The 13,140-nt window shown below is 43.5% G+C and overlaps 1 protein-coding gene across 12 annotated transcripts in view; it reads left to right on the forward strand.

The window, feature by feature from the left end:
• SPTB (spectrin beta, erythrocytic) overlaps positions 1 to 13,140 on the forward strand; it is a 154,504-nt gene that overhangs the window by 67,123 nt on the left and 74,241 nt on the right. For all 12 annotated transcript variants that reach the window (XM_084804308.1, XM_084804326.1, XM_084804316.1 and 9 more), the window contains 3 exons: positions 6,950 to 7,101; positions 7,681 to 7,854; positions 9,517 to 9,608. In XM_084804308.1, the coding sequence (XP_084660434.1) occupies positions 6,950 to 7,101; positions 7,681 to 7,854; positions 9,517 to 9,608 (418 nt within the window). The remainder of the gene's footprint in view (positions 1 to 6,949; positions 7,102 to 7,680; positions 7,855 to 9,516; positions 9,609 to 13,140) is intronic.

Here is a 13,140-nt window from a genome sequence, read left to right on the forward strand (position 1 = left end):
AAACCAGTGGTTGCAGAACAAGGCAGTTCAGTGTTTTAACAGGCTTGTATGTGCTTGGGGGAAAGAGAGGTGGCTATGCCTTATCTGCTGAGCCACATAATGTTGGGCATAGCAGCATAACATGGAATGAATGGACAGCTGAGCATGGTTAGATACAAAGTGTAGGAATTCATGCTTAGGCTAGTGAAAGGTTCTTCAGATTCACTGAGGCTGAATCTATACATAGCAGTTATACTGCTATCATACTGCTATCATAAATATTGGTGCCCATTGGTGTCATGTGTACCAATAGTTATGGTGACGGTATGATAACGGTATAACTGTTATGTGTAGATTCGGCCACAGAAGCAAAACTGGAGGGTCATGACGTCTTCTAAAGAACCTGTAAACAACCATGAGTAGGCAATGTCAAGTGCAGGATAAATGCCTTGTGTAGAAAAGCCCTTAGAAAGGAGAACCTGGAGATAGAAGCAGCCTTGGGGGTTTCCATTTGTGCGTGAGTCTACATGGGTTCTTTCTTTAAAAGAACATTGCTGTATATTATGGGCAGATGGGCATATTATGGTCAAGAACAGAAGGGACCGTGACCACCTAGCTTGGCAGCCTCTTGGATGAAAGCCAGGGAATCTTCCCATGTCATCCCTGCAGCTGTCCTGTAACCCATAACTTTTAATGGAAAACTCAGTCTTGATATGAGATGCTAAATTTAAACTACGGGTAAAATCTAACTTAGGATCCCTAGGAACTGTAGCCCTGTGAAGTGGATGAGGAGCTTTAACAAATGATCCTCAGCAGTTTTGCCCATTATTTTATTTATTTACCACATTTGTATGGCACCCAGTAACAACGTTCTCTGGGAGGTTTATAGTATCAATAAAGTATTAAAATACAGCAGACAACCATAAAACAATAACGCAGCAGCTTTAAACAATCTAAAAGATTGCAAGATTTAAGAGATCTTAAAAGATCTGGAAAACAAAAAAAGATCTTAGCAGGAATCCCTGGGGAGAGCATTCCACAGCCAGGGTGCTACCACTGAAAAGGCCTTTTCACTAGTAGCTTCCTGCCAAACCCTACTTGACAGGGGCATCCAGAGAAAGGGCCTGTGAAGGTGATCTCTAAGTCTGGGTAGTTACATATTATTATGTTCTATTTTATTTACTTAGAATATTTCTAGGCCATCTTTCCAGGCAGGGCCCCTCCCTTTTTGGTCCCAAGATCAAAAAGGATCAAAGATCAAAGCTAGCACTTTGAATTGGGCCCAGAAGCAGATTGGAAGCCAGTGTCGATGATGCACTGGTGTAATATTTCAAGTCATGCATTCCCAGTTAACAATTTAGCAGTCCTTTTCTGGAGTAACTGAAGTTTCTGGGCTGCTTTCAGAGGCAACCCTACTGTTGCTGCACATCCTCATTCACATGGACATACAACTGGTGCATGTACACATACAACAATGAACGCGGGTATGAGGGGGTCTTTAACCTGAATGGTTGGATGCAGCTGTCAGATTATGCCATGTTCTGCATGGAGCCCCTCTGGATATGGAGGGTGCTTTACCAGGGGGTAAAGCTTTTCTATCTGCATATACAATGCAAAGAGATTTATCTTAGGCAAGTGAGGCAAGAAAGTATGGGACTCAGGCCCTGGAAATATGAGATAGGTACCAGTAGAACAAGGAATTGTGCTTAGAAAAGATCACAAGAAACAAATAGTAGAAGTCAATTGGACCTTGGGTTATTCTTACAGTTGAGACCCACAATTGTGAGGAATGCCCAAGCAGAAAGAATAAACAATTGCTGCCTGAACAGTTATAGGTTCAAAACAAAGGGTACAAAGGACTTGATAGCTCAGAGGCTGGACTCAGGATGGGTCAGAACAAAAGGAACAGGAATTTGGCTATGGGTAATGTAAAGAAAGCTCAGGGGGGTTTCTTGCCCCTTGATTGATTGACATTTGGCTAGCTATACAGATCAGCACATTGCAATATACAAAACAAAAAATATTGTTAAGGTGCCTCACCTGGGTTCAGTGACAAAGAGAAATAGGGCTGGGTGTCATGTGTATATTGGTGACACCTCAGTCCAAATCTCTGGATGACTTCCCCCAGCACTTTCATGTAGATGTTAAAACAGCATTGTGGATAGAATGGAACCCTGCAGATCCCAAAAGCTTAAGTCCCAGGGAATCAAGCAGTAATTCCCCAGCACCACCTCTAGCACAGGCCACCTAGGTAGGTGCAGAACTCCCGAAAAGCAGTGCCTTCAACACCCAGCTCAGCTAACCTCTCCAGAAGGATACCATGGTCAGTGGTATCAAAAGCTGTTGAGAACTCCCAGAGAATCAACAGATTACACTCTTCCTGTCTCTCTCCTGGCAAATGCCATCCCACAGGGCAACCAAAGAAGTTTCTGTCCCAAAACCAGGCCTGAAACCCAATTGACACTGATCTAGGAAATCAGTTTCATCAAGAGTGTCTGGAGTCATCCAGCAATCACCTGCTCAAGCACTTTGCTCCAAAAGGAGATGTTAGCCACCAGCTTCTAGCTGTTTGTATCTTCTGGGTCCAGGTTAGATTTCTTCAGGTGCAATTGAATTATGGTTTCTTTTAAGAAGCTGGTACCACTCCCTCTTTTAACAAGGCATTTGCCACCTCTTGGATCCAGTTGGACACTCCTTCCCTGCTAAAAGCAAGAGGAGCCAATTTTTTAGGAAAGCAAGGATCCTCAAAATAATTTACATCTGTAGTATGAATTCAAGGATTCCATTGGAAGGACAAGCCACTGTATCTTCAGGTGAATTGTTCAGTTAATTACTGGGGTGTGTTGTAGGTTTTCTATGATAAGGGAAATCCTACCTTAAGAAGCATTCTCTCACTAAGGAAAGTGGAAGCCAGGTTGATGGTTTGAGCTGAAAAGAAAGGGTGTGCCTGTATGTTAATGTTTTATGTGCAGTTCTAATCAAGACTTGAATCTGGTATGTGCCTCAAGTCAGGACTCTTTACAGAATCTGAAATATAGCTGAACAATAAGCTGAGGCCATATTGTGTAAATATTACTCACGCCCCAGTTCCCTTTTGTATTAGAACCCATCAGTTTGACTAAATAGCTCTTTAAGCCCTGAGGAACCTGGAGCCTATCAAATAAGGGGAAAAAATCTACTGCAGTTGGAAGAAGCACTAGTCAAATGTAATTTCTCCCTGCAGGGAAAATATGCAATAAGCAGGCAGCAATCTTTTCCTAGCACAACTTGAGAGAAGGGGGAAGGGAATGATCTTTTGGAGCATTCTGGTGAAAAATGGGAGAACAGGAGAATAAATCAGTGGTAGCTAATTGCAAACATGTGTCATATTTACAGGAATATTCCTCAAGGAATTGGAATTGGCTGCAGTTCTCTGTTTTGGCAACACACTATGAGGCAAACCCAGCTATAACGTGTAAAATGGTCCTAATGAAAACTTGCCTTAAGTGTGTGTTCTGTGTGGCGACATACCAGGATCAGTTGGCTCGGATTAATTATCCCTGAACCCACATTATCTACTGTGACTCTGAAGACAAAGGGCATTTCTATGCCAGCCTAAAATCCTGCATTTAAAACAGGGCTTTCTGCTTCCGTTTTAATTGCAGGATCACAACTGACTCCCTTTACATGTGCTTCCTCTCCCTGCACCACTGCCCCCCGCCCCGCCCCGCCCCGCCCCACCCTTTCTCCCTGTATCTGAGTCTTCCATTATCTTTCATTGATCTCGCTCCTTGTGATCTATTTAAAAACAGAACAAAGGGCATTTAGTGCAGGAGGGTCATGGCGTCATGTAAAGAGCTCGCAAACTTCCGTGAAGGAGCAATCTCAGTCGCAGGATAAAAGCTCCGTGTGATGAAGCCCAAAGGGTGGCTAAAGAGTGGCCAAAGTATAGATGCTTTATTGAGTGAGAGACTGGTATGTCCTGTATTTGTCAGGAGGTTTGCAGGCTAAGAGGATGCTTGAATTTTACTGTGCCCCAGGCACTGTGTGTCACTTCTTCAGATGGGTTCAAACAGTACCCTGCTGTTATTATCTGTGATTCTTGTAACTACTGTAGCTATTTTGGTTACTCTGACACATGACTTGAGAATTACATTTCAGAAATTCTGGTCCTGGATGCCTGATACTCAGACTGACATATCACAAGCCTGTTCCCAGAAACTGACTTTACTCTATTCTGACAGCTGCCTTATTTTAAAATGGGAAAGCTAGCAGGATCACCTTAGCTTTTCTGTCACATATGGCTATTTCCTGCTTTCCCTTCTTTACATTTTAGAGAAGGGAAAGGGAGGTGGGGGGGGGGAATGCTAGTATAGTTTAAATTAAATTACAGTGATGCAGTTAAATGATCTGTAGTATGTTTGGTTAGTTTCTCCTGCAGGGAAATTTAATTTGTGCTGGATTGCCAAATTGTGAACATATTGCTCCTAAACAAAGTCCTCAGAATAAATCCAGACTCTCTTTTGAGTGATCTGTGTAACTGAACTACAAGAAGTTTATAAAAGTGTGATAGTGAAGAAACTAGTTTCAGCTTTTGTTCCTACTGCAAAGTACTTTTAAGCTTAAAAAATTACTCTTATGAAGGGCAGCAGGCAGAAAGTACTGCTCTGTTGACCATGCAAGGGCAGAAGTTCAGGATCCTAACATTTGTTATATCAGGTTTGGCCAATCTAGGGACTTAATGCTACCTGCCTATCACGGAAGCCAATATTGCATACTCCTTTTCGCTTCTGTGCATGAAGTGGGCTCTTAATCCTGAGCACATGCAGTCTTAGGTAGTCTAGATTCTGGAATCCCTGTCACAGTATATGACAATCGCTTTGGTGGTAGATACTTTCCTTTCTTTACAGCTCTAGTGTGTTAACAGCTCTCTCGCTCCTCGCTCCGTTATACCAAAATACAAAAATATTCTGTAATTTTGTAACACAGATTCTTTAATCAGGAAATGTGATTTGCAACAGCCTAAACTACATATTACATTAAAGCACCCTTTTTAAAATGTGTGCTTAGGATGGCTACTTTTATTTTGGAGGGAAAGCATAGGATCCTGATTTGGATCATACTTCCAATCTGGATTGGGGCCTGTACCAGTTTCCTGCCCTAAAATGTTTACTGCAAATTGCACTTTGGGGGGCAAATGGCAGCCAGGGTGGTTTTGGCAGGAAATTGCACAGGGCCCTGATCTAGGTTGGGAGTGTGATCCAGATCAGGGTCTCGCACGGCAGTTTTTCACTTCAGAATAAAAGTGGCCAGCTTAAGCACATTGCTTTAAAACTGTGCTTAATGTAATGTTTAGTTTTACCCACTTTTGTTTATTTTGAGTTATTTGCCTCCCAGATTCAAAATATGTGGGATGTTTTAGCAAATAATAGGGACATGGAAAGAGAAGGGCATTTATTAATTAAAGGCCCGTGATACTAATATAACTTGTAAAGTTCACCAAAAGGCAATCATGACCAAGTGGGGATTTGAACCAGGGCTCCCCAGCCATCCAAACTCACATTCAAACTGCACCAGAATGGTCTCTGGAGGCTGTGGGGTTGAGCGCCAGACAGGGCTGCCCAAAGGGGAGGGACAATTGTAACAATTTGCCCCACCTTCTGCAAAGCAAGGGGCACCCTATCTCACTCCTGTGCATATTGTTGGCCCCTGCCTTGGCCTGACCACATTGCTCAACAGAGCCCCACATATTCATGGGTCCTTTTAGGGTGCAATGGCAGGGCCCCCAACATCACATCTGTCCCAGGCCCCATAAACACTCTGGGTGGCCCTGGTTCCAGAAAAGAATAGCTATAGCGGAGGGACAAGGAGCTGAGTAGGGCAATAAATACTGACTTTTAGAAAGCTCCTCTCTGGGTTTTAGCATCTTACTTAATATAGCTCAAACATTTAATCCTGGGGTCCCCAACATGGAGCCCGTGGGCCCCAATGAGCCCACAGGCATCATCCTTGGTGCCCGCCACGCTACCTGCCCCACCTGAATTGTTGATTTTTAAATATTTTAAAAATAATTTTAAAAAGCTGGGAGGCTGGCATGCTGCACCAGCTTACAGCACCATCTTTCTTTCCAATAATTCCTCTGGGCTGAGGAAAAAGAAAGGTACGCTAGGTGGGTGCACCCTGGGGGCCTAGAGGGGATGGTAGGGAGAAAGGTAGGGGGTATGGGGGTTTTTCCTGGTTTTTGTTTGTTTTGACATTGTGTGTGTGTGTTTTGTGTGGTGTATGAGTTTTGCCTGTGTTTTTGTTTTTAGTGTGGTGTGTATTTTGCCCTGGTTTTGTGTGTGTATGTGTGGCTGTGATGTGGGTGGGGGTTTTGCCTGTGTGTGATTCTCAGTTTGCCTGCTGAGAAATGGGTATTTTGTTAAGCTTTTGGTGGACAAATAAGTGGTTCAGCATTTGGGGCTCAGACACCATCTCTGCCTTGTACTGAATTTCTTAGCCAACTTGTTTCTGAGCTTTTGAAAAATGGGTGATGGAACAGAAAACTGTGGGTTCAAAAGAGTAGTTTTGCATTTTGGACCTCAGACTCCACCCCTGCCTTGTATTTGGATTCTTGGGCAAGTTACTTTTCCTGTAGCCTCATCAGTTTGGCAGCTATTTTGTGAGAGTACCACAAATCACTCAAAATTTGAAATGTGCCATTGGCCCCCGAAAGTTTAAAGGCTTAAACTTTGGGGGGCCAGTGGTACATTTCAAATTTAAGTCTGATTTAAGCCTTAAAACTGATTTAAGCCTTTTGCAGAAGCTGTAAGGCCTAGAAACTAACTAGCTTAAAAACAAAAACAAAATCCTTGATTTTCAGTATGCCAAAATTTCCACCAGATATCAGATATTGTACCTGTGCAGCAATTCTACAGAATTCATGTGATCCTGCATTTTTCTTATGAGTGAATAAGTTCAGCTATTAAGAAAGTGTTTTGTCTATTTTCAGATGAACGGGAAGGTGTACAGAAGAAAACGTTCACCAAATGGGTGAACTCCCACCTGGCACGTGTGACCTGTAGAATTTCTGATCTCTACATGGACCTCAGAGATGGGCGAATGCTAATCAAATTGCTGGAGGTGCTTTCTGGAGAGCTGCTGGTAGAGTTCCCTCTTATTTTCCCTCTTTTGTAGAATTAAAGGTGCATAGGAGAAGGGAACTGTTGCCCTAATATTGAAGGGAAATACTTGACACTGGTAACATCCAGGAACCCTCATTCATGGTCTTCCTAAGAGTACTTCACAGATAACAAAATTCCTATTTTTATGTCTAGAAAATAATGTGCAACTTGTGTGTAGATCCACCAGATGTAATAATTGTATATGCAGGTTTTTCATGGCATGTACGCACTGGGAAGCAACTGCCTAATATGTCCCATGAAGGATGGAATTTAACTTGTGAAGTCACTCTTAACACTGTACCATTTCAGGTCATGGATCCTGTTGATGTTCTGTTCTGCCCCTGTTGTGACGAAGAAGCCTTGCATTTTCCTATACCTGCAAGGTTTAGAATCTTTAGAATATTGAGGAGCACAGAAGTCCCATTACTACTGCAGGCACTGGAATTTGTTCCCAAAAAGAGAATAGATGCCACTTGGGTGCTCTCTATTCAAGAAGTTGGAGGGTGGCTGAACTCTCTTGAAGTGTCTTTGTAAAACACACTTTGACTTCACTTCACAGCCCAAGCCCACCAAGGGGCGCATGCGAATCCACTGCCTGGAGAATGTCGACAAGGCCCTGCAGTTCCTCAAGGAGCAGCGCGTGCATCTGGAGAACATGGGGTCTCATGACATTGTTGATGGCAATCACCGTTTGGTGCTGGGCCTCATCTGGACAATCATCCTGCGCTTCCAGGTGAGTCCTGGGCCTGAACCCCACAAAAAAGAAGAGGACATCAGTAGGACACCCTGTTCTGACAGCAGCAGGAAGCAGAGGCAGGTCTACGATATGGGATTTTTAGAACCATTTTTGCTTCTCATCGGCTGATCTTTAATTCTTCCTCCTAGGCAGGAGCAGGCTCGTGGTGTGGCGCTCTTATAGACTGGATGAGACCAGGGATTCCTTGACTTGGATTCCTGCATTGAGCAGGGGGTTGGACTCGATGGCCTTGTAGGCCCCTTCCAACCCTACTATTCCATGATTCTAGGGTTTTCATTGTGTATTAATGGATTTGACTCCACTGAGTGTACCCATTAGCCATCTTTGACTTTTCACACCACTAAAAGGTATAAAGAAAGCAGAGAAGGGAGTAGGCAGCTTTTGCCACCCAGGAATGGGAAAGTCCACTGTGGGGCTGGGAGGAAGAGAGAGAGAGAAAGCACGCTCCTGAACTCTTGTGCTCCCAAGGCATGAAATTTTGTCACTCCTTTTGATTAAAGCAGCAGCCCAATCACTGTCAAAGCCTTATTTATTATTTCCCCAAGTTCCACAGGTAGGTTTTAGTGCAACTCTCAATGCCAGTTCCTTCAAGGATGGCACAGATTTTGTTTTTATTCTAATGATATTGTAACTCCTGCTGAACTGGCCATTGTGACAGTGACAAGGCTGCCCAGTAAGCTGAGGGTGTGTGTTAGAATGGCTGTGAGGTATTATTTTAGTGTGGATGATGTCTTATTTGTTCTGGCACTTGTGCAAACAAGTTACACACAGGCACAGACCCCCCCCACACACACACACACACGTGTGTGTGTGCACATTACTGCTGTGGGACAGCTAATCCCTTTTTGGTTGTACTAATCTGGTTTATTGTGGCTTGAACTGAATGCTGGTTTTCAAAGCAGTTCAAGTGTAAGCCTTTTGGAGCAAGAATGTCACTTTCTACACTGTCCAGCACAACAGACTAGATATGACTGTTTCATCAGCTCTCTTGCGACAGCAATGTTAATAATACCCTGGCAGTGTATCCATCTTTTTTTACACTGCAAATAAGAAGGCAGGAGAAGAATGCAATGTGGGAATGTTTGTCACTTGTGAAATGCAATCCTATGTATGTTTACTCAGAAGGAACCCCCATTTGAAGCCATAATCACTGGGGAATTGAAACCAGTGACGGAGGGATGATCTGCTTTTTGCTGGCATGACGTCTTAGGTGCTATACCAGAAATAGGCATACTGAAGGAGTTCAAAGTGCCTATCTTTTAGTTTAGTACTGTATTCTATACTGTTTCTATAGGATTTGTAACATTATATTGTAAATCGTTTTGAAAATTGTCTTTACTGGCAAAAATCCAAAAGTAACAATAGCACTATCTTTACCAGGACCAACTAAAAAGTCACAAAGAGGTGAACAAACTTTTGAGCACATCAGAACTCTTCACCAGGTTGAATATTAAGCAAAAATGTATGTACTGTGTGTTGCTGGGCATAATGAGAAACATCCAGTCTGCAGTTTGTAGTTGTTTTAAGATTAAGTGAAAGAGGTGCTATGAGGACTACAGTAGCCAAATACACTCCTGCACAAAATCAAGCACATGTAATGGTAGCGCTTTAATGTGGAATATTTCTCTTTCCATTTAGATCCAGGACATCATTGTTCAGACTCAAGAAGGCCGGGAGACCCGTTCTGCAAAGGATGCATTGTTGCTCTGGTGTCAAATGAAAACTGCAGGGTACAATGGCAGTTAATATTTCATCCCAGTAAACACACTGTAACCAGTTGGCTTAAGCCTGCAGCATCAGCTAGGAAATACTAAGTAAGACTAGATGGACGGTATGACATTTGGCTAGGTTCCCATTCAGTTCATACCAGTGATAGTATAAAACCTCTCCCAGCTCTGTCAAAGTATGCCACAAGGACAGAGCTGTCTCGGGCAATGTCATAAAGATGTGTTAAAATGTGCCCCCTGGGTACCTCTGATATTGGCCCTGTGTAATGTGCTAGTTTGTGGCGCAACGTTCTCTGTCCCCTGTAAGGAATCCAAGCACATTTTTCCCCTTTGTGTTTTTTTTCCCCATGAGGCTTTGCGTGTGATTCCTGATGATCTGAGGAAGCTTTTTTGAGACTGTTCTAAGTTTGGGACAAGCTGAAGACATTTACATGCTCTTGCAATATTGCAGTTTTGATAGAAACCCAAATGGTCTATCAAAGACAGACTGTGCCTGTGAGGGTCTGTTATCTGAACCATCTCTGCCATGTAGTCACTGTGCATATTGCCATCCTGTTTCGGATGCCATAGACTAAGCCAGTTATGCGAAGGGTGATAATACATGTAGCAATTCTCTGTAGAGCTCTTTAGGGAGCAGTCCCATACATGTTTAGAGAGGAAAAAGTCCTGGCTGGCTGGGGTATGCTGGGAGTTGAAGGACTTTTTCTGTCTAAAGAATTTCAGCTTTAATATATCACTTTAGATGTCTGAAAAATTGCAGAAGGGTGCAAAAAGCTAATCCACCCCATGATGGGTTGATCTTGACATGGCTGGCTCAGTCTGGATGCAGCTAGAAGTCAGCATATCGCCATTTGACAGTGAGGAGAATCAATTGCTCAAGCAACCCTTCTATCCTGATCATTTAATGGTTCTGAAATGGGATTTTTTTCAAAATAATGTTCTCTAGATCATCTGTAGGTTCTGGGCTGGATGATGAAATCTCAGAGTGGAATTCTGTAGCTTGAGTTATGAAATGAAATGCAGAGGATGCTCACATGTAGGCCCCATTGGAACTTCCATACTAACTAGATTTCCATTACTATAGCATCTAAATGGTGCATGCCCCTATTCAAATACATATGTGTGTTTTTCAAACTTCTTGTGAGTGAGGGAAGAACTGTATTGCTTGTATTTTACTAATGGGAAATGAGGCTCAGAGGGATTATGGATATCCCACCCTAAAACAAAAATGACACAGGTGTATGTGATTTGTCCTGAAAGCCAAGATCCCAAGAGGCCGTTTTTGCCTTGAACATCTGCTGCTCACTGAAATGTAATCTGTCTCTTTCAAGTCCCAGGCTACTGCTCTGTTCTCCTTTTACGGCAGGGGAGCCTGGATCAGAGTGCTTGAGTTGTTTTCAATGTTGTAGGCTGGATATCCGATTTGTGGCACAACATTTTTTTCTCCCTCAGTGGTGAAGGATATCTTGGGATGACTTACTCCTCCCGTTCACTCCAGAGGCAAATATTTCACTCCACAGGAAGGCATTTATTCTTCCAGTGGGAGGTGCACCTCTCGCCTCAGCCTCTTCCTGTCCTGTCCACAGTGAAAAGGATTTTCTGGAGCTCCCCATTGAGCCTGCCTTTTAATGGACAGGCATGATCTTGGCTGCCTAGCTTCCTACCATGGTGCAAGTCTGCAGCTGTTATAATTGTTCAAGTGTGTGTTTCCCATCCCTGCATACCCAGTTCTCCTCCATCTTATTTAACAATTTAGGTCCAACGTGATGGCTAGGTTCACGCAACATGACAACCCACACTCAAGGTTTAGTATGTATTGAGTGTGGGTTTGCGTTGAACCATGGGCTGTTGTATTGTGTGAACCCACCCACGCTAACAAACTGTGGTTTGTTAACCATGAACAACCCACAAAGAGAACCCATGGTTGTTGGGTTGTGAAGTGAGGGTTGTTTGTGGTTAATAAACCTTGGTTTGTTAGCACACCTGGGTTCACGCAACACAACAACCCACAATTCAACAACAGCCCATGGTTCAATGACAACTCACACTCAACCCATACTCAACCCTGAGTATGGGTTCATGTTGTGTGAAGCCAATTAATGCATGTGGTATCAATTATTTGATACTCAGCCATGCGATTAAGAAAGAAAAATGAGGCTCATTTGAGAGTGTGATCTCCTAATCCCATATAGTAATAGCAAACTCATTCCCTGAATGTGGATCCTTACATAGCCAAGATGGCACCATCCACACACAAGAGGGGGTATCAGCAGGCTTAAGGGAACTCCAGCATCTGCAGAAGTACAAAAACAAAAACAGGAGGAAAAAAACCCCACAAAGGGGAAAAATACCCTCCCCATGAAAAAACCAGCCCAAAGGGGGACTGAGCATGTTCAGTAGGCATAGAATGATGTCAGAGTAGGGGAAGAAATTGAAAACAGGATGGGGAAGGGAAGGGAATATCGCGGAAAAGGGCATGGCTGACAGGCTGGAACTCTGAACAGGAGCACGCCACACTGCAACATTTCATTGTAGGTCCCACTTGTTACACCTATTTATGTAAAAGCCAGCTCCCAACTCTTGGTCAAATTGTAGTGTGACCAAGAAACAGAATCCAGGATCTATGCAGATTGGTTTAGGTTTCATTTTTAATTGCTAGGTCACCAGGGAAAGGGAGCAAGTTTAGCCCTCAGTCCAGCGCTGTCCTTGCATGCACAACCTTACTTTTTCCCGTATAAATGAATCGTTTCCATTTATTCCATGGGGAAAAGTAGATACTGCACTTGAGCGCTAACCTGGGCCAAACTTCTGCTAGGGTGTCTCATCCTTTTTAATGCCACCAACAGTTCAAATACCCAGATCGTCCTCAGGTGCACATAAGCACTCATCTCTCTTCCCACAAGAGTCTGGGGTGCGCTGCCTCTGCTTCGTTTCTGATATAACTGGGGGCTAAACTACATGTTATGTTAAATATGTAGCATGCAGATGATCCTAAATTTCCAATCCAGATTGGGTCCAGCATGCACAGGTAGGGGAGGTTTAAACCTTCCTACCCTTGACATCCCCCCCCCCAATTTGCCCCTCTGAGCAGGGGCCAAAAAGAGGAGAACAATCTCCACCGATGCCAATTAAGGGGTTTGTTTTTTAGCCCCTTCATCGGGGGAAGTGAATTTTGGTGTGGGGAGGAGCGGCTGGGTGGGAAGGTTTAACCCTCCCCTACCCACATGTGCTGCTCCTGAACCAGATGGGGAGTTCACACACTTATTTGAAGATAAAAAAAGAAAGTTAAGATCACCCACATGCTCTGTGTTTAGCATTTAGTTTAGCCCTGAGAGAGCAGGTATGTATGTGTTTGTGGAGTAGATAGAAGTAGGTAGCCAGCATGGCTAGAAACATCCTGTGCAGTGTACTTCATCCAGCCTATGGGATATCAGTTGGACTTAGCTGATCAGAGTTGTCCATCCAGACTAAACATTCCTCTGTCTATGCAGGAGAATCTGCATTTCCAATTGGAAACTCTATCTGTTTCCTTTTC

This window comes from Heloderma suspectum, chromosome 1 (genome assembly GCF_057233095.1).
Source record: "Heloderma suspectum isolate Gila_16-S chromosome 1, 16-S_ref, whole genome shotgun sequence".
Taxonomy (NCBI): Eukaryota; Metazoa; Chordata; class Lepidosauria; order Squamata; family Helodermatidae; genus Heloderma; species Heloderma suspectum.